At 36.7% G+C, this 22,392-nt stretch overlaps 1 protein-coding gene across 1 annotated transcript; it reads left to right on the plus strand.

The window, feature by feature from the left end:
* The first annotated feature begins 16,744 nt into the window (after positions 1–16,744).
* LOC114359094 (uncharacterized) lies at positions 16,745–20,922 on the plus strand. The gene is made up of 2 exons (XM_028313338.1): positions 16,745–16,916; positions 19,417–20,922. The coding sequence occupies exons 1-2, from the start codon at positions 16,835–16,837 to the stop codon at positions 20,919–20,921; spliced, it is 1,587 nt and encodes a 528-aa protein (XP_028169139.1). The 5' UTR covers positions 16,745–16,834; the 3' UTR covers position 20,922.
* The last annotated feature ends 1,470 nt before the right edge of the window (positions 20,923–22,392 follow it).

The following is a 22,392-nucleotide window of genomic DNA, read 5'->3' on the forward strand; positions in this document are numbered from 1 at the left end:
ATGATCCACTTTGCCTTTTTTCACTTTGGGAATGGCAGTTTGAAGAAAGGAAGGCTTGAATTCAGGTTTTTTGGATAGTTAGATAATTTTACACAAAGAATTTGTGTTAGCCTATTATAGAAATGAATTCATGTCAGAGGCATATGGAAGGAAATTAATAATGTCTCACTATGAAAAATGAGAAAGAGATTGTGGCATGTGCCGTCATTTCTTTACACATTTTTCAGGATACGACATTAAGTTGGATCCTCATTTGAAATTTTCCAAAGCATATTCATTTTGATGATCACCAAATCTCTTTTGTTTCAGCCGATTGCACCAAAAAGGAGGTAATGTTTTTATCCCTGTCTTCTTGGTTTCCAGCATTCCAGAGCACAGTGGCAGTAAGACAGAGACACGCACTGATTAGCACGACGTTAGTTTAGAGCAAACATAATTACTCCGCGCCTGGGGCCTCCATTAAACGAATACGCGTGCCTTACAATAGGGATGTGAATGAATAAGTATGTGTATTCGATTGTGGGGTAATCGATTGATACTAAAAAGAAATGTATCGAATGACACTGTACACAGTCTTTTTAGTATCAATCGATCCACAATCGAATCTGAAGGAACTGAATCTGCAGGACTTTGCCTTATTGATTGAAGCCACATCAGTAGATTTGAAAAAGTAACGCTCGTGAATCAAGAATATACAATTAATAAGGAATCATTGAAACAAAAAAAAATTGTTCTGCCTTGTAGGTACTTTTATTGATAAGGGATTGATAAAAGTGTTTTTCTTCTGAACATCATCAAACCTATACAATGAGTTTTCCTTGCTAACTAGCTGATACCCAAACCAAACCGATTCCAAATCGATTATTATGTAAAACAACACATCCCTACACAATATAATTATTCGGAAGCGCAATTTGCGAAACCACCGCCATTAGGCTAAAGTACGAGTTGAATTAATGTCGGGTTACACTCACTAGAAAGTTCCATTATCGTTACGAACGCGATAATACTTAGGTGATAGTCGTGACGCCTGCTCGAATCGTACGCGCAAACGTGTACAGTCAGCCTCTATAACATTTTATTGGCATGCGAAACCGCTTGAATTTTGAACCTGACATTTGAATGTTAGTAGGATCACTGTCTACGAAGATCCAAACATTTTGATCAACATTGCAAAAGTATTAATAAAAGAATATTGGTTTTTGCATAACTTCAAATAGAAATATATGGTGTTTCTAAGATACATACGTGTGCTTACCATGAGTTTGGATGAGGTGTGTTCGCTAGTGACTGCGTAAAAAAATTACATTCAATGTTTGTCAGATTGTACAGTGCTCCTAGCGGTTTAGTACTTTCAAGAACTAAAATCTTCACAGATTTTTCACTCACTAGCGAGCACACCTACGAGTATAACGTATAATCATAGTAAACAAATATTACGTTTGGTTAATAAACATTACATTACCCGAAACTGTCAAATAAAGGATTGAATAATAATAATTATGTTATACGAAAAGCTGCTATTCTCTCTGCATCTGTAGTAGATAAGTATGTATGTTTATTTGTGTATAATTATGCATTTGCCATAACTTACTAAGGGGTGGGGTACGTGACGTGAAATACGTTACATTTGGAACCAACTACGAACGCAGTAATGGTACTGACAGGAAAAAAATACTCTGAAGCATGGTATATTACAGAGATAAAGAAGTGCATGAAATGCAAGAAAACGGGACCTATGATAGAAGAATTTTTAGAACTTTATTCTAAAAACACAAAATTAACAATAGAATAGGGAGAACCTTACTACCTCGATGTAAAATAAAATAAACAAATAAAATATTCGTAGTAAAAACATGGTTTTGCTGACAGTACTCTAAAATACTAAAAAACCATTCTCAAATACAAGTGCATGTTTGAATATAAATTTGAGGTGCCTTTTTATTTTGTTGGTTGATTTTAAACGATATATTATTTTGTGTTTGTGCAAAACAGGAGTACATACCCCACTTTAGGTTAGGCAGAAATTTTAATTAACCAAACAAATGAGAAAGCTTGTTTATGTCCTGTTTATTTGTCGTTAAACATAAAGGACGTAGCACTTATCAACCCGGAAAGGGATCGTAACCTTATCAAATCGAGGCATGAAATTAATCATCATAATCATCATCTCAGCCATAGGATGTCCACTGCTGAACATAGGCCTCCCCCAATGCTTTCCATGTTACCCGGTTGGTAGCGGCCTGCGTCCAGCGCCTTCCTGCTACCTTTATGATGTCAAAGTCAAAGTCAAAGTCAAAATTTCTTTATTGCTTTAGACTAATAAATAGTTCTTACAAATCGTCATATGCTCGTCGGTCGTCGTCGTCGTCAGTCCACCTTGTGGGTGGACGTCCCACGCTGCGTTTTCCGGCATGAAATTATTTGTATGAAACTCCATATTTCAACGCAAAGTATCCGCACCGTAAGACTGTAACGTAAACGCCTCACCTGACAGTTGACAGCGCGCGAAAGGCGATAACAGCTCGCGAAAAGCGATACGAGTTAATAAGTCTGCTATGACCTGAAATCTTAGAATACCTATTTACTAAACTTTTTATTCCATTGTCATCATACCACAATGCAAAAGCACTTGAGAGTTTATTGAGTCTTTAGCTTTTGTTATCTAGCGCTTTTTAGCAATGGTTATTAGCAACAATTATTGCTCAAGTCCTTCCCAGTAGCACTTACGAACGTTATAAACTTCGGCTAATGCGGAGCCCGGGGCAATTCGCGGTAAAAGTTAGGCAATAATCATTCTTTTGCACTCTTAAGATGAAAGAACAAAACATAGAAGCTTATTGGGAACATACAATAGGGAACTGTTATTATAGACTTAAAGTGTTATACCAAATACGTAAATATCTGACCATTGAAAATCGTATTAGGTTGTGCGACTCTTTAGTTCTATCTAAATTTAATTACATGGACGTGGTTTATGGACCTCGGCTGCTGTCGCGCACCAAACAAGCTATCCAACGTGTGCAAAATTCATGTGCTCGTTTTTGTTTCTCGATCCCGCCAAGAGCACACGTTACGCCATATTTAAACAATTCTAAAATATTAAAAATGAACTCACGGAGGGCGTTGCACTTTGCTACATTGCTTTTTGGTACAATAAAACACAATGTTCCGACTTATCTACTGGAGAAACTAGTTTGGACTCGGGAAATCCACTCGCACCAGACCCGTCGCTCCGGCAGCGCTCTCATCCTTCCCCCGCACCGAACCGTTGCCTTTCGGGGTAGTTTCAGGTTTGCCGCTTCCAAGTGCTGGAATGACTTGCCACCGCCATTGCGTAGTCTAAAAACAATAAGCACTTTTAAAAAAAAGTACAGAGAACACGTTTTTAGTACACAATTATTAACGTAGGTAACTTGTATCCATACCTCAAGTTTCCAGACAAACGATCACGGGGGTAGGTAGGTCACCGATCATCGTATTTAGGACTGTAGTAGCTTGACTTGATTTGACTTCTCATAGAACTGACTCTCTCCTCTCGACATAGCATTTAAGCACCACTATGATTGTATACAATTAATTGACATCGTAATAACAACTATCTGACATGATTATATTTTTAAATATGCGTAAATGAATTTTATATAATTAATTTGATCTGACACTGATGTATTTTATTTTGTTTATTTATTATTTTTGTATTGTGGGTATGCGACTAAAGCGCTCAAGATTATGGGCCAAACTGATTTAACTGATGCTATGAATAGCCACAACCACGCAGAATGATTCGATCGATCGAGACTGTTTTGCGGACGTCGAGACACACACAATCACAGTATACACAAACGCACTTTAATACATTACAATTTATTATTATTATTATGTACACACACACAGTTTTGTTTTTTAAATATTATCTTTTTATTTATAAATATCTTATCACATCTTTTCTACTTCGTCTATATCGTATATTATTATTTTCTACTACGTCTGTATATACATTTAAAATTTATACGCGCACTATTATTATTATTTATGTATGTATATTTTATGCAGTATAGGTTAGTGTCCGTGACTCTCACTCGGCATGGGGCACACTGAAAACCAGCGTCGTGGCTTCCCTCACCGGGGGCCACGGCATATGCTGAGTGAGGTCCCATTGCGATGGGCATCGCTGTGCGACAGGGTGGCACTGCTTAGTTTATTCATTCATTTATTGTATGTTTTATGTCACCTCTGTCTTATTTGCTTTTTTTTTCCATTTTACCTCTTCTGTCTTTTGTGATGTCCATAGCAATAAATGTTTCTTTCTTTCTTTCTTTCTTTCTATTGAGCCCTCCCATTTTTTGGGATTTTAAAACATTTTACCAAAATTTTATATAAATATGTAAGTATTAGAACGGTCTAATATCAAAATGATGGCATTTTGATGGCTAGGGGTCAGCTACGATACGACGCAATACAACTCTCTCTGAACGAATTTACGTCTTTCACTACGAGGGATATGTTAATTGAAAGGCTTTGTCAGATGTAAAATATAAAACTATATTGCTTCAAATAATTAAATTACATATTCGTTTTGGTAGATAATCATGACAAAAGAGAAAAGTGACAGTCGTAAAAAAACACAAAAGAAAAAGAAGTTTCTCGCCAGCCAGGCTAGCGGCCAAGGAGTTTGAAATTGTAAACGCACATCAGCTACCTTTACAATTTTACTTAGGCCGTCATTAGACAGACCTGTAAACTCTCTCATAGTTGTAAATAACATGACAACATTGGAACTTATACAAAAAGTTCCTACAATCCTAATAAAGCACGTATATCATGCAACTATGGCGGCATTTCGGAGCTTTTCTCCTTCACATTGGTGTAATAGGAGAGTCTCTAACCTATGTACTGCAAAAAGTTTAGTACTTGAAAGTAGGACTCGGTTTCTAAGTCCCACCATTGTAGCGCAATGAATTCAAGTAAGTACACTTGTTTGTTCTCATCTGACAGCATATTTATAGTTTTCCGGGAAATTTGCTTTATCTTATATCGTTAGGTGCATTGCAAGTAGGAAATGCATTTATGGTTCTACGTGTCTCAGACGAGTTCAAAGAGTTGGTTTATTTTTCTTGCGTTATGTGAATTGTATCAACTGAAATCACAACCCTGACTGATGCCAGACATAATAAGCCATATTCAAAGTCATTTAACATTGCATTGGGCAGGCCTCCTACTAGGTGGACCGACGATCTGGTAAAGGTCGCGGGCAGCGCAGGACCGATCATTGTGGAAAACCTTGGGGGAGGCCTTTGTCCAGCAGTGGACGTCATTTGGCTGAAACGAACGAATGAGCAGATTGCAAATTAGAGAACAGACACCTAACACTTTTTCTTTTATAAAACATTGTACCCAGTAAAAAGTCATTTATTATCTGCAAATAGGCTTTTAAAAAGCTCTTTGACTAGTCGAGCCAAGCAAAGCGTAAGCTAAAGCATATTTTAAAAAATACATATTAAAGATAATTTGGTATCGTTATCGTGACACTATACAAAAAGAAGATTAAATATCACCATTATGATTTTTGAAGAAAATTTGGTTCTATCTCAAGTATTCTACTAAAAGTCCCAACGACAATCATTTTAAAAGAAAGCTGGACAAAGCCCAAATTCTCACTTAAATGGTCGCGTCTGAGATGTTTTTTGAACTTGGATCTAAGTTTTCACTTACATTTAATGCTGGACATTTATCTTTACATTACTGCTGTCTAGTCTAGTCTAGACTGGAGAAAAGGAGAGTGGAAAAAAGATAGTAGATATGACGCAAATCTTGGTTATAGAGCCTTTGACTTGTTAGTCAGCTTATGAGAGTAAGATCTAAGTAAGTCTTCAAGGTTTATGATGTGATCTGATGAATGACCACTGCACTAATATTCAGTTTTTCGTGAACCGCATTGTTTATTTCTATGTGAGACGTATGTCCTTTTTTAACCGACTGCGTCAGAAGGAGGGTTATTTAGGCTGGATTGCACCATCTTACTTTAACTTTAACAAATCTCAAAAATTTGACAAACTTCATACAAAAAACACCGGTAATCGCCAAAGTTACGGTCAAAGTTAGGTGGTGCAACTAAACCTAAGTAGAATTAATCTTATTTTGACTAAATGACTCAACGCCTGTTGTTGTATTAATACGTCTCGTTCACGGATAATTAGGTGTATAAACTAAAGTTACTTTTAAAAGTATCAATAACTTCATAGCTCTTGCTCCAAATTTGTGAAATACTGATCTCTGGCTCATTCCCTTTTCAACGATCAAAAACAATCAATATTCAACGGGCTCAGTCTTCGGTCGCTGCATTTGAATAATTGGCTGATTTTTATTCAGTTGAATTTGCAATTCGTACAAGAGGTTTTGTATTGTTTTTTCTATACAGACTTTTAATAATGAACGTAGACTAGGTAGGTTTAAAGGTTGTATTTTAGAGCATTGCATTTAGAAATAATTCTTTATTATCCGAGTAGGTACTTGTGGTCACCAATCCTATAGATATTTTTTCAATTTAGTAAACTATAGTCGAAAGCACTTCAGACTTTACGATTTTTGATCGAATCAGTAACATAAGGTGAAACCGTGTTTAGCTTGATGTACCATTATCAGAAAATAAGATAATTTATGATGAAAAATCGACTGAAATAGAGACCTGTTAACTGGCTCTGTGATCTTATGGTATTACACTTGGCAATCAGTAATTAAGTTATAAGTACGAGATTATTACAAAACTAGCGGCCGCCCGCGACTTCGTACGCGTGGATCTCGTTTTACCCCGCCTTCATCTATCTTACGCGGTTCAGATTTTTTCATACAATTTTTTTTCCCGGTAACTCCCGTTCCCGTGGGAATTTTGCAATATCCTGTTGTAACTAAGCTTTAAGTTTACTAAGGTACCTGCATGCCAAATTTCAAGAGTCTATCTTACGCGGTTTAGATTTTTTCATACAAATGTTTTTTCCCGCTAACTCCCGTTCCCGTAGGAATTTTGCAATATCCTGTTATAACTAAGCTTTAAGTTTACTAAGGTACCTTCATGCCAAACTTCAAGGGTCTATCTTACGCGGTTTAGATTTTTTCATACAAATGTTTTTCCCCACTAACTCCCGTTCCCGTGGGAATTTTGCAATATCCTGTTATAACTAAGCTTTAAGTTTATTAAGGTACCTGCATGCCAAATTTCAAGCGTCTAACTTAAGCGGTTTAGATTTTTCATACAAATGTTTTTACCCGCTAACTCCCGTTCCCGCGGGAATTTTGCAATATCCTGTTGTAACTAAGCTTTAAGTTTACTAAGGTACCTGCATGCCAAATTTCAAGCGTCTAACGGGATTAAAGGATTTTTCCGCTAATTCCCGTTCCCGTGGGAATTCCTAAGTATCCTATGACCTGCCCAGGAGTATGAAGAATAATTGTACCAAGTTTTGTTAAAATCCGTCGAGTAGTTTTTGTTTCTATAAGGAACATACAGACAGACAGACAGACAGACAGACGGACAGACAGACAGACAGACAGACAGACAAAAATTTTACTGATTGCATTTTTGGCATCAGTATCGATCACTAATCACCCCCTGATAGTTATTTTGAAAATATATTTCATGTACAGAATTGACCTCTCTACAGATTTATTATAAGTATATAGATAAAATCTATTTGCTCGGACTGTACTAGAAAAACAAGGGTTTATAAAATGTATATTGCTTCCCATCAATTCGAGAATAAAGCCTACTGCGCTTGTATCCATTCTGTTCGTAACCAGCACTTTGAATTTATGAATACCCGAGTGTTTTACATCGATCATTGGGATATCTTTATCTGAATGGGAATTCCGATTGGGCTTAACGATTTCATTGGTTTCTTTCATTCTGAAGTTGTGGCTGGATATTTCAAACTGTGCTAGGGTGTGGGAGAAAATAAAATTTAGCGAACACCAACTAAGAAAGAAAGAACGAAAACCTATTATGTAGACTTCTTCAGATTGTTCAGAGAAGACCATAGTTTCAAGAGAAAATTCGCATATGGCAATAATATGAATGAAACTGATGAGCACATTAGTGAATCTTCTCCAGTCAATAAACGACTAGAAAAACACAATTTACCATTGGGTCTTCGGTGCCATTTGATTTGTTCGTTTTAAAAACATGTTGTTTTGGTATCCACTGATCTCATTTGTGAAGAGCTTATGAGATAAAAGGAAACCTCAATAAAACTGATGGATGAACTAATAAATCTCACTTTGGCGGGATTTGTTCTATGAACATAATATTCGGTCTCAATTTATTTGGATGAGTTACCAAGGAACTTGTGGAGACAAAACAAGATAATTTATCGAACAATACTAAACCGCGAAAATTGTTCTACGAAACGAAGTCTAGTTTGTGCAACTTTGATTTTTCACTTGAAAATCACTGACTCAAGTAGAGTTTTATACTCATTGAAGAAACGACTTGCAGCTTGCAGCATAAAATCCATAATATCAACAGTATTCGTAGTTGCAGAGTAGCCTTGCAAGAAAAATACCGTTGGCATCATAATTTGGGATATAATTAGTACTAGATTATGCATTTAATGATAATAAATACATAGGTGTACCCAATTTATTTACTCAAGAATAACGGAGCTTTCTATTGGTGGACGATTTTTCAAAATTGGTTCAGTAGCACGAACTAACTTACAAAATGTACATCTCTACCTAAAATACAAAATTTTAAATGTAGGCAGGTCTATATTTTCGTTGCAAGATTCCACCGTGTTATAGCTCGCTGTGCTATTGTTCGTACATCACTAAACAATCCCAATTACTTTATCAGTGTATGTTCTTTCAATTTTGACCCAGCCACACTGCCCGCTCACTGCACACGTCACATCAGAGGGAAGGGTGCATAACGAATCCGCAACAGATGCGCCGCGCCGCAGATTGTACTGCAAAATTAATACACCAATGTTCGGACCCAGACGTGCGCGTTTGTAATATCGCTCGGTGGAGAATGGAGTATTGGGCTGTGCTTATTGCAAATTAATTGTTGGAAAGACTGGGAATGTGAGCCAAATTAATGATTAGAAAAGAAGATGACTGATGGGGTAGACGAGTTCTTGTTAGGTACGACTCTATGATATAGGTAGTAGCATAAAGATGCAGTGTAGGTACATTACATTATATTTCATTTTGATTTTGATTAGGTTTGCTGAACACCTAACTGTACATTTTAGTAACAAAAACACTCATTATAACCACATGACGATTATCTTTACCAGGTGTCTACATGTTTGAAATTAAATCGCATGTAGAGTCGGTCATGAGCAATGTCAACTCTATGTCCAGGTTAGGACCCATGTAACCACCTCATAATGATATTCAGTTTCTATTAATATCAGCGTTGATGTGAAACGATCACGGTCATCAATGCATCAATCACATAGAACGTACGTTAGGTATAATATACTTACTGCAACCTAATTTTCCAACGTAATGCTATAGAATTTTCCCCATTTATCTGCTGGGAAGTGGACAATTTGAAATAGACTATAATTGGAGCAGCTTAGGTATAACATCGCAGCTCCGTTTTTAACTTAATAACAAAACATCACTCTCTGTAAAAGTTGTAACGGCAGTCTATAAATCACTAGAATTTTCCGCACTATAATACCAACCAACTTTCCCGTCTACCGTCACTGGGGCAGATACTTATAATTAGGGGGAGGTCACACAGCGGTGCAAGCTCTAGAGTACAACTGGATGGACAAAAGCGACATTTAGTGTAAATTTTATGACAATTGCAGTTGCAGACATGAATATTACACTATCCAAACTCCGTTAAAATCAGCGTTTTAGGAAAAATGTGTTAAAATAAAATAGAGATCTATGTACGAGATGCTAGGTGCTAAAAAGGAGTGAGTTTAAGTTCTATGAAATCTTTTGATTTTCTAACTTGATGCTATTGAATTTAGCGTAACCTTCTGTAGCAATGTTTTAATAAACTTTCACTCCAACTCTAGATTGATACTTGATGATGACGAAGAGAAACGATGTATTGATTATTTTGACGAGGGCGTATGTGCAAATCCGCATACCACTTCACCCAGGATCCTATCACATAAATATTAAAATAAAATAAATAATCCCCTCATTTTCGAGCCTAACCACTTTCAGGCTACCACACAGTGTAGCCCCAGCTTTATATTCCCGTAATTGAATTGCAGACGCGAGGCGCGTGCCGGGCCTCAGGGACCCGCTCAGACAATATTCGCTTTATCTATTTTTAATGACGACTAGAGGGTTAATCATCGGTACAAATTTGAACGGCACGTTTGTTCGCGTGTTCGCGGGCAAGTGTTGGCGGTGGAGGGTTAATGGGTGTTTCTTTGAACTGTAAATAAGGAAAAGACAGTTTGTAAATAAAGCACGTATGAACAAGAGGGATTGTAGTGAAATATATAGTTTTCTAGAAAATATAAGTGTTTTAAAATTAACCACTTATATCAAGCCAATGGTAAAGGTCGCGGGAAAAACCTGGATGCGGGCAGCGCAAGACCGCTAATTGTGGAAAACCTTGGGGGAGGCCTTTGTCCAGCAGTGGACGTCATTTGGCTGAAACGAACGAACGAACGTATATCAAGCCATCTAATTAAGTCAAGTAAGGAAGAAAAAACTAGGTAGCACTTTCCATGCGAGTCTATTTTCAACCGACTCATATTGATTTCGTTCCGCAAAGTGCTAAGCACCTTTTAATTTGTTGCGTTTTGTTTTTTCTTGTTGAGAGAGACGTGCTATACACTAGTCAGTATGAAAATCTGTAGTACGAACATGGTAAGTGTGGTATGAAGTTCGAAATGTACATACTTAATGTTGCGATATTTCTATAAACCACTTTTGCCTTCCTGCCATGTTGACCAAATTTTCCATTGCCCTAGCCTTACATGCACAATAAATACTTACAATGCATGACCCATCAACTCCCCGCCCTAATCATCATGAAGTATTCCCATCACCGGAGACAAAACTCAATACGACGATCATTGCGATATCATAACCAATACGATATATGTAGTTCCGTAAGCATCATCCCATAATCTTTCCCAATTTATTGTCTCCGTAAAACCTTCAACAATAGACGGCAACAAATTGGATGAACCGTCATTACAGGCTGGCTTCCGTCCAGGGACACGGCGCTATAATTTAGATTGTTTCATGTATCATTTCGGCATCGAGAGCGATAAAATTTTATGGTTATAGCGCGCCATATGCTCGCGCTGTGCGATACCGAGGTAAGGGTGAGTTTGGTGGTGGAAGATAGCGTATAGGTTTAGTACTTAGTATGACACTAATAGTAAGTACTTACCTTCCACCACCAAACCCACCCTTACCCGGTAGTTACCAATACCGCCCGTTACCAGTTGGTAATGGATGGTATTTTCAGAGGTATGTCGTCCGCGGTATTTCCGGACTGACAAGACCTACAATTTTTCAAGAAGAGAGCGTATTTACATCTTATAGGCCGGCAACGTACCTGTAACGCTCCCGTGCCTGAGGGTGTCTATTGGCGACGGTAATCATTTACCATCAGGTGATCCGTCTGCTCTTTTGTCTCCTGTCCCAAAAAAAAGGTATGGACAAATAGACATGCATGCCAATAATATGGCATGTCTGGCAGAGATCTCTACTCTCTGCTAGCGTTAGTGTAGTGTACCAGCAATTTTTCATCGACTTCTTCTAGATGAAAGGACGTAATCAGATGAATCAATAAAACGAATAACTCCCGAAGAAAAGCTTTATTACACATTTTCAATACATTTAGTAATAACATAAATTAATTCAAATTAAAATAATTATCCTTCTCCATCATTCTAGATTACCTACCCTGCTAGGTCACATCGACTGTCTTCGGATTTCAATTCACTTACATTTACTCACATTTGGACACCAATAATCACTTCAGCTCTACTTATTTCCATACTCCGCTTCTGGAGCAAATCATTCCAATCACAGTCTGTCCTAAGCTGTCTTTTAGGCACAATATGCTCTGCTCCATTGCTCTTTTAGCCACTTTTTTATACGCTATTCCCCGTTAACGTACTCTCACCCTTATCACCAGTAACAATACACACCTATGAGCTGAGCTCTCCTCGCTCGTAAGTACCAACGAAGGGTTAAAGTAGCCACAAACTTCAACAATGGCGGCGACGGAATCGGTTTACTTTATGTGAGAAGATAGCGAGATGTATTTTATTTGACGCCTTCTGAGGGATATAGAAAAGAATAATACTAAGTTTTTCATGTGGCATTATGCGTGTGTAAAAACCTTTACCTTACCATACCTTTTTGTTTTCGTATTTATTTAAAACTTTTATGCATATGAACCATGTGCTGTTAACGTTACGTCAAGTGATTATGCCTATATTATGCCACCTACGCATTTTAATTCCTATAGTGTTTTTAAGTCCATAAATTTTATTTTTCTATGTTCTGTATGCACTAATGCACACAAAATCTCCGTAAAAATTATTTACCTATTTATTTATTAAAAAACTATTGCGCACAACAAAATGCAGTACAAAAGGCGAACTTTAAATTATTTTTATGATTCTATATATCTGATACATAGTTTAAAGTATATAGTATATATTATCAGAGCTCGGAGAACTGTATCTTGGTTCATAGAATCATTTCCTAAGCAACTTTCCTAGAAACCCTTTCCTAGTATCACTTGGACAAAGCTTTCTAAGAAAAACCTATCAACACCACACAGGCTCCTTTCCTCAAACAATATATTAAAATGTTCCTTCTGCAAGTATTTCTAGAAAAGAATCAAAACAAATTATAGCGCTTCTAACTTAACTAGATTGTGATTATTGTGAATAACCTCACTAAAATAATCTCAGTTCCAAAGCTAAGTTTATATAAGCAACTTACCGCGACAACTTCAGCTAAGAAAGGCAACTTCAATGCTGCGGAATAAGGGTGTGTACACAAGCGTACGCCAAATTCGGAACAAACTACATAATTTGTTTGAGAAATGAATTTACTGAACGCAGTTATTTAAGCGCTAGTAGAGCTCTATAAAGTGACACGCAAGCTGGTTAAATTGCGGCAGCTATAATGTTGTGACAATTTCGCACAAAAATGTGACGTCATGTGTCACAATTATAATAATAACGTGGTTTTTTATTGTTGTATGTCAGTGGCTTCATATTTGAAAATAATACTGCTGCAGTGAAAACTATCGAATCTTCCATTCATTTACATCAGTTTAGATATGCGTTGCGTTGTGGGTGCGATTCGAGGAATAGCTCACATTGACATACTGCGTTATAAAATATTGTAGCAATTCCATGTAGGTAATATCGTAAAGGAATCGCCGACGCAAAGCGTGCAAGAGAAATTTCATCATCATCTCAGCCATAGGACGTCCACTGCTGAACATAGGCCTCCCCCAACCCAATGCTTTCCATGTTGGCCGGTTGGTAGCGGCGACAAGAGAAGTTTAGGGCGTGGAAATTGAATTAAACTTTTTTGCCTATTGTATAAATATGGCTACCATAGAAAAATCTTGCTAGAAATAATGGAGCACGCAAGCTTTTGTAACCCTCACCCTTACTTTGCGTACGAGGACGCATCCCAAGAACGTTTATGTCCAAAAGGGATCCGTGCATTTATAGTGGAGTAACTTGGGCCAATATTATTAGAACAAGCAAAACTTGCTCGGACGGAACCCAGGTATACTCATTTTCAATTACAAACTCTCAACCGTGCCGTTTATGTAGCTAGTTGCCCTAAAATCAACTCTAAAGTTACATGTTCAAGGACTATGTTAAATTCGAGTGAAAATTCGAATTTGGTAGAACATGTTCCGCCAGTGAAACACAAATATTGAGTCAAAGGAAGTTTCTTAGATGCCTAGGGCTGATGTTAATTAATTATTTATTAACTTCAACATTCCGAAATTAGTGGTTTCATTACGGCGCGCGTTATGCCAATTAAGTACGAGTATCAACGAGCTCGAGCGAGTAAGTTGTGTATGGTAGCCTCAAATTGACAAACTTCTTCTTTTAACTTATAATTTATGAGTTAATATAATTTAACACTTTCCTGGACAGTGAACTGCTATAGCCGTCATAACTATTGTGTCTAGGTACGGGAAAGTGTTAACTCATTTTAGTGAGAGAAAAAACTACACACTACTAATGCAGCGACGACAGCCGAACGGTGAAGGTGACGGTCTGGCCGACTCGTGATCCGAGGAACGCGGGTTCGATCCCCGGCGCTCGACTATTGTGGTGAACACACTCGTAACTGAAGTATATTATTAGCTTACCACGAGGGGTTAACGGGACTATTAGTAATATTTTTTTATAAAAGGATCACAAGGTCCTGGATTTACGATTAGAAACACTAGAGAAGGTTAACACACGGTATTATTATGTTTAATTTGTGCTATCTGTGTGTGCATGGCTTAATAAGTATTATGTATTTATTTGTATTGTTTTTTATCTAGGTCTATTTCATTCTTCACACACATTTTTAATAATGAGGAAATATTTGTATTTGTATATTGTAAAACACAAAAACTGCTTACCTACTGAACAGATTTTAAAAAATATTTTGCTATTGCTACATCATCCCTGACCAAAATTGCCTATAATAGACCAAAATTCACACGGGCAATAGGCACCTAATCTATACTATATGAATATTAAAAATGCAATAGTAACTCTGTCTGTCTGTCTGTCTATTTGTCTGTCTGTCACGCTTTCACGCCTAAACCACTGAAGCGATTTTGATGTTTGGCATAGAGATAGTTTGAGTCCCGGGAAAGGATATACCTACTAAGGATAGTTTTTATCCCGGTTTTTGAAACATAGACGCGCGCGATAAGGTTTTTCAGTGACAGACAAAAATCCACGCGGGCGAAGTCGCGGGCGGAATGCTAGTCTGTTATAAAATAGTTAAAAATAAAATTATTTCTTCCAGTCGCCTCTGCATACAAATAAACAGGTAAATACAACGTCAAAAGTCGATAACATTTAATGATATTGTATGAGCAATTACTCACTTGAGTCGTCTAGTTTCAAAACCCGCTAAAACGCTCCTGCAACTTATTTCTGTTTATATCTCTAAATGATGCTACTGCAATTTTCTCATCATACTGTTCAATCATTTTCGATCAAAATACACTAAAAGACTACTAAACTAGCACTTAAAATTAGGTTTGTGTTACAAACTCCGCTAAAACGCCGTCCGTTTCTTTCAAAACCCTCTAAAAGTTGATTGACCAATGGTAGCACGGTATTTTGGTCACGTGACTGCGAAATCAGTATGGAGATTTTTTTATAACGTGGTTGCTTCATAATTTGCACTTATCAAATCCCGCTAAAATACAACATGTCCGTTTCAAATCCCATTAAAACCGAATGTTCGTAACAAAATACGCCAAAATGAAAATAGTTTTCATTATAATTCAAATTATATTTAATTTAAAGATAAATAGCAATTACTGTTAGTATTGCCAAATGACAATAATAATTCGTATCATATTTTTTTTTGCCTAAGGCCAAAGCTATTATGGATAACCGGTTTTTTCAATTTCTCGAAATCTTATCAAAATCGTTTTAGCGGGATTTGAAACTAGACGCCTCACTTATTCAATTTAGCAATTAATACCACTAAACTCTAAATAATACCATTGTGCGCAACTCTAAATATGGCGGCGATTAAAAAACCTTGAACGCGCTCCGTTGCTAGCGACCGGTTACACACGCGGGGCTCACGGCGTCACGGCTCACCCGTGCCCCGCGTCCCGCGCCCCGCACGTCGCCCACTTTAGTGCGGTGACACGCTCGATAATCGATAGTCGACGGTTGGGAATCGATACTCAATAATTGATTGCTTTCATAATGTTACAAAAAGTGACATGGTAAAGTCAGATACAATTATGCTGTTGAAACATTGTTAAACAAATAAAATAAATGTATTGGACCCCGTCGGGCACTGCATTTTAGGATATTTAATGTTGTGAATGTTTCCGGTTTTATTGGACTTTACATTTGAATAACCGTAGAATTTGTTTTAATGCATTAAAATAATATTGAAATCAGATCAAACTTTATTGCATTAGATAAAAAAAATTAAATGCGTTTTGGTAGAGATTTATAAAAAATGTTACTGTCAGTAAATACATACAAACAAAATTAATCATGTTCTTGTATGTACCAACATAAAAAAATATTTACTCAATGTGATCGTAGTGATTATAGGTAAACCGATAACATTAGGGCAATGACACATCAACATAAACAAAGTAGCATCATAAAAAAAATGTAGTAATTATAGGCATAGTGTCCTTATTTACTACTTTTATGTACAATAGATAGATATTTGTATTCTTATATTTATAATCGTATGTATTTAATTATTTAATATTTTTGTTTAGCCTTTAAAATATTAATTAATTAAATAACCGAAGTATTTATAAACGAATAAAAATATTAATCTCATATAATTGAAACAACAAGTACAGTGTTTATTCATATAAAATAAACTTCAAAAAAGAGGATCGCTGATTTTTTATCTTATCGATGTTCATTTAAAAATCATCGAAAGTACGACTGCTTACACCAGACATCAAATCGATAACTTTCACTTTTTATCGATTCGGCTCTTACATCACTAGCCACAACGTGACCCCACGTCACCCACAAAACGGCGTCAGTACTGCGCGCGCCACAAGCCGGGACCGCACGCAAAAATTTTGTCCGTTTCCATTCAAAATAATTGTTATTGTCTGTGTAGTACACTCAAAATGGGTGAACCTAATTTAGGACTATACTGTGTACAAATAGACGAAGATCTCAGGAGCATAGAAGTTACGGTCGACCCCCTAAGTAAGTTACATTTTTAACTAAATCGCGGCAACTCAATAATGACGTAGTAGTAGCCACCTATCTCTATCTCGCTCGGACTAGGCGAGTGTTTCGCCTGTTTGGCAAGCGTTTGTTGTGTCGGCCGTATTGATACTTTGTGAATCAATGTTTTAAGGTTGAAATTGGCTTGCGATCGTAAAATTATCATTTTTATGTTGTTGCGTATACGGCGCGAAATTAATCGAGAAGTTTAGTGTAAACAAACGTTCGTCTCGGTCAATTTCCCGTCTAATGTAGTTACGGTATTGTATTTATGTACGTAGCTGTCACTATGATTATGGTTATGGTTTAAATTGATTGAAAAAAAAACTTTTTCACACTATTTTTAGTTTCTTTATCTATTTAGGAAAGTCATAATCGTATGGTATTTTTGTAAGTATGTACCTAATCATAAGTAACGAAGTACGACCTGAGTGGTAATAATGTTCAACATGCCGGTATACCACGAAAGAGGTCCCGGGTTCGATTCCCGGCCGGGCAGAAATTGAAATGATGAATTTGGCTAACATTTAGTCACTATGTCAAACTTTTGGGTTTGCGTGATTTTATAGTGAATAGAGTCTAGCTTAAGAATTCCTTTTGTCAGTTAGTTGAAGATCGGAGTGATCTAGTTTTCACATAATTAATTTTCAAAAATTACTTTTTAGATTAATTTGAAACTCCAATTTTGACAGCTGAGTTTTACCAGAGTAAATACAATAAATAGCATACGTATTGGCGCGCTCACATACAAACCGCACTCGGACGTTTCTATGAAGATGACCTACTCATTTGTTAAATACTCTGGTTTTACGGTCCGATTTAATAATAATTTGTCGGCCGTTTGGTGTAGTGGTTCAGATTGGACTACTGCCGAGATGTCCCGGGTTCGATTCCCGGCCGGGCAGAAATTGAAATGATGAATTTTAATTTCTGTGACGGGTCTGTTTTCTATGTATAATATGTATGTAGGATATGAGTATGAAACGGAACGTAAGGATGTGTGAAAGAGAAGGAAGAGTGTGTGAGTTAGTGTGAGACGTGTAATAGACGAACGACGATTGTTTTGAATTATTATTTTTATTATTTTCTATCTCGGGCAAATAAATACGTGGGAATTAGAACCGCATTTCAATTTCTACATGTTCGTTCGTTCGTTTCAGCCAAATGACGTCCACTGCTGGACAAAGGCCTTCCCCAAGGTTTTCTATAATGAACGGTCCTGCGTTTTTCCTGTCCTACATGTATTTATTTAAAAAAGTATCGTTGTCTAGTACCCATAGTACAAGCTTTGCTTAGTTTGGGGCTAGCGGCGCAGTGTAAAATATCCAATAAAAAAATAATAACACAATGTTTACTAGTTAAATAGAAAAAGGTACATTTGGTAATAATAAAGTTTTAAGTGAAAATTTTTTAAACCTACATACTTATTGTTATAAATACATTTTTTTTGTGAATAGTATAATTGAAAAAAAATAATATACGAGTATAAAAACCCACACTAATACAAATACTTAGGGTGGGTTGCACCATCTTACTTTGACTTTGACAAACGTCAAAAATCTGTCAAACTCCATACAAAATGCACCGGTTATCGTCATAGTTACCGTTAAAGTTAGGTGTTGCAACTAGGCCTTAGTTATGTTCATGCACAGAAATGTTTTTACTGTGCGGGAATCAAACCTGTGACCTCTGGCATATTAGGCCGCTACGAGAATTTTGTGTAAGTACCAAACGGTCGACGCACACAAGTTGACTTAGGCTGGGTTGCACCACCTCACTTTAACCGTAACTATAAAAATAACCGGTGTTTTTTGTATGAAGTTTGACAGACTTTTGATGTTTGTTATAATCAAAGTAAGATGGAGCAACCCAGCCTTAAGCATTACGTTATTTATTCTGCTGTAATAAGGTTTAAATTCCAATGAAAATATTATAATTGTATTTTAGGTACTTCACTTGACTTTACTTTTCAACCGACTTCAAAAAAAGGAGGAGGTTCTCAATTCGACCCGTATGTTTTTTTTTTTCTATGTTTGTTACGCAATAACTCCGCCAATTATGAACCGATTTGAACAAATCTTTTTTCGGCGTATAGGTAATACCTCAAGGGTGGTCCCATTTAAATTTAATAATAAAAAAAACAACCCCCAAGGGTGGAAAATTGGGGATGAACTTTTTTATACGCAATATCTCCGCCGATTATAAACCAATTTGAACGATTATTTTTTTGTTGAATAGGTATTATCAAAAGGGTGGTTTCATGCGAATTTAAAGAAAATATTTCACCCCCAAGGGTGGAAAATTGGGAATGAACTTTTTTATACGCAATATCTCCGCCGATTATGAACCAATTTGAACGATTATTTTTTTGTTGAATAGGTATTATTTGTGTTCACGCATTTGAAGTCGGTTTAATTTTTTTTTAAAAGTTATATACAAAACTGTCGTAACTACAGAAAATAATTATTTCTTTCATCAGGTTTCAACCAAGCGGATCCATGGGCACCAGTCATAAGCAGCCAACAAAAGTATACGGTACATTTTGCAGACAATTCTTACATTCCCCTTCACCTCAAGGATATGCCTAATACTACGTCCCCTCTAACTTTTTATGAGCTAATGGTTCATGATGAAATTTTCCAAGCAATTGCTGAATGCACAAACATGAAGGCAGACAGAGTTATATCTAATAATAAAGATTCGTCACGTTGTGCAAGAATCAACCAATGGGTACCAACTAACCACTCGGAGATCAAAAAGTTCTTCGGCTTGATAATGTTCATGGGACTCGTGAAACTTCCAAGAATTACAGACTATTGGTCTAAAAACGACATATTGTTTCAACCCTTCCCCCGGTTGGTCATGTCGCGAAACCGATTCGAGTTATTATTACAAATGCTACACTTCTCAGCTGACGATATAACTAATAGCTCTCATTGCATCGAGAACCTTGTGAACGCTCTGAACGTAAATTTTAAGAAACATTTCTCTCCATCTGATGATTTGTTTATAGTAAAAGGACCGCTCATTGTTCATGGGAAATTGTCATCTGAGCTACAAAAGGATCAAGAAACCAGTAAATATGGCACTAGAGTATTAAAGTTATGCTCCGATCCGGGTTATATTTGTAAAGTTAGCCTGTTTTCCCGAACAACAAATGAAACAATGCATGACACGTTGTCAGATACAGTAATAAGCTTATGCGAAGATATTCTAAATGAAGGCATTACTTTATACACTGACGAATATTTTACTAGCCTTGATCTGGCTCGAAAACTACTAGACAATGAAACGTATTTAGTCGGTTTTTCGAAAATCAAGAAACAGCTTCTTACGCTAAGAGTCGCTACTACCGAACTTGAAGGTGGTTCTTTTACAATAGGAGAGACTAAAGACGGAATTAAGATCATAAACTTGAAGGACAATGATGCATGCATTTTATCGACTAAACCCTCAGATAATGAACTTGTCAATGTCACAAAACAAACACGAGGCGGGAAAGATTTTACAAAGCCACAGATTTTAATTAATTACGAAAAAGCAAGAGACGCAGTGAAAGTATGCAGCAAGGTTACTGCTAGTTCATTGTCCCTCCGCAAGTCTGTAAAATGGTACAAAAATGTAGCTATAGATTTACTGTTGAATACCGCTGTTATGAATGCTTTTACTTTGTACAAGTGTGTGACACAGAATAGTATTCAAATGACGGACTTTAGGAAATATATACTGCAGCACATGTGTGACGTAAAAGAGTTCTCTTTCACTACAATGAACAAAGGAACGGTACATACATTGTCCAGAAAAGATGGTCCAGTAAGATTAAATCGAAGAACTTGCTACAACTGTTACAAAGAGAACGCGAAGGTGATTGGTAGGCTTCTGGCTAAGAACCGATCACCAAAGGTGGTCACTTACTGTGAAGCTTGTCCTAAACAACCGTATCTCTGTTTGCAATGTTTTAATAAAACTCATAAGTCACAATAAACTTTAGTTTTATTTTTGTAGTACCTACCTATCTGTTGCAGTTTTATAATGGGCGTTGCATTGAAATAAAAAATCTAGTAAAGACAGTATCATACAGTTAATTTGTATTTTAAAATTTTACATTTTCATCTTTTTCTCTACCAAATTCAAAACTGAAGAAATCAATTATTTTCAGCCTTTCAGTACTCACTCAAAATAAGAAAACTATTACTTTATTGCTCAACTTGTATTAACTAAGCTGCAAAGTACAGAAACTAAAATCCTATTAATGTTTACTGCGAATGTCATTAAGTGTTTTGCTGTTGGTGTAACTTTACAACAATGTCTGTGTGGTTCCATTAGTAGTAAACAAAAGGCCATGGGTTCAAGTCCCAGGCTACAGCCAAAGCTGCCAATTTTCTCAAGTGGAAAATCAAAGAAACAACTAACATGAGGAAATCAGCCGGAGAACCAAAGTGACTGAAATAGCCCGCAGAATCGGTAAAATCAAGTGGCAGTGGGCGGGGCATATAGCTCGTGAAGCTGATGGCCGTCGAGGCAGAAACATTCTCGAGGAGCGACCGGGAGCGGGAAGACGTAGGTGGACCGACAATCTGGTGAAGGTCGCGGGAGGTGCCTGGATGCTGGCGACCAGGACCGGTTGCTGTGGAAATCCTTCTTCTTTGTCCAGCTGTGGACGTATCGAACGAACGAACCATATTACAGTTTTATTAAGCTGCTACAAACTACATCAAAGTCTAAACTTTCCATTTTACACTTAAATTCGCAGTAAAACTGACAAGCCATGTAAAGTTTCATAAGCATAGAAGATAAGAGCGTATTTGTCAGTCGCTCAAAAGCCTGATGGCTCGCCTCTAAACCCGGCCGCAGTTAAGTGGATAATAAAACATGGAAGGTTGCTTTCATTAGCTTCGTGCCAAGTCGAAGAACAATGTAAGTCAAGTATTTAATAATTTGAACTTTGAAGTGAACTTTAATATCACAAGAATTTTCAAAGGTAGTTTTAGCTCTTAAAGTAGTTGAGTTTAAAGAAATAGGTTAAGTTTTTTTTTTTTAAAGTTTCAACAAAATGTGGATTTGCTCAGCTACCTAAGTACCTACTCTTTTAATGGATTGATAAACAACATAATTTTTCACTACATTTTAATTACTATAATTGTACTATGTTAGTTCATTAAGGATCAATCTATTGCTTCCAAAAATCTAACACTAAGTCATATTAATTTGTAATCAAAATGTTAGCTAATTTGAAATCAGTTTATTTTCACCTGTATCACCTGTAAATATAAAACGGTAAATTTAAATTTACACATTTTTCTTGTCTAGCCGATCCGCACACGATATACTGCAAGTTAAGCGAATCCACCTCAAATGTAAGCTTCTTTTACGAGCAATATAAAATTTGAAATTCCGCCAGTCAGCGCCCGCACCTTGTTTATCGGCGACCGCCATTTTTATTATTGTTTTTAGG

This window comes from Ostrinia furnacalis, unplaced genomic scaffold (genome assembly GCF_004193835.3).
Source record: "Ostrinia furnacalis isolate ACB-3 unplaced genomic scaffold, ASM419383v2 OfSCF4234, whole genome shotgun sequence".
Taxonomy (NCBI): Eukaryota; Metazoa; Arthropoda; class Insecta; order Lepidoptera; family Crambidae; genus Ostrinia; species Ostrinia furnacalis.

Coding starts and splice junctions, on each gene's coding strand:
- LOC114359094 (XM_028313338.1), top strand. CDS start 16,835: ATGGGTGAACCTAATTTAGGACTATACTGTGTACAAATAGACGAAGAT. Junction 16,917..19,416: donor AGTTACGGTCGACCCCCTAA/GTAAGTTACATT, acceptor TTCTTTCATCAG/GTTTCAACCAAGCGGATCCA.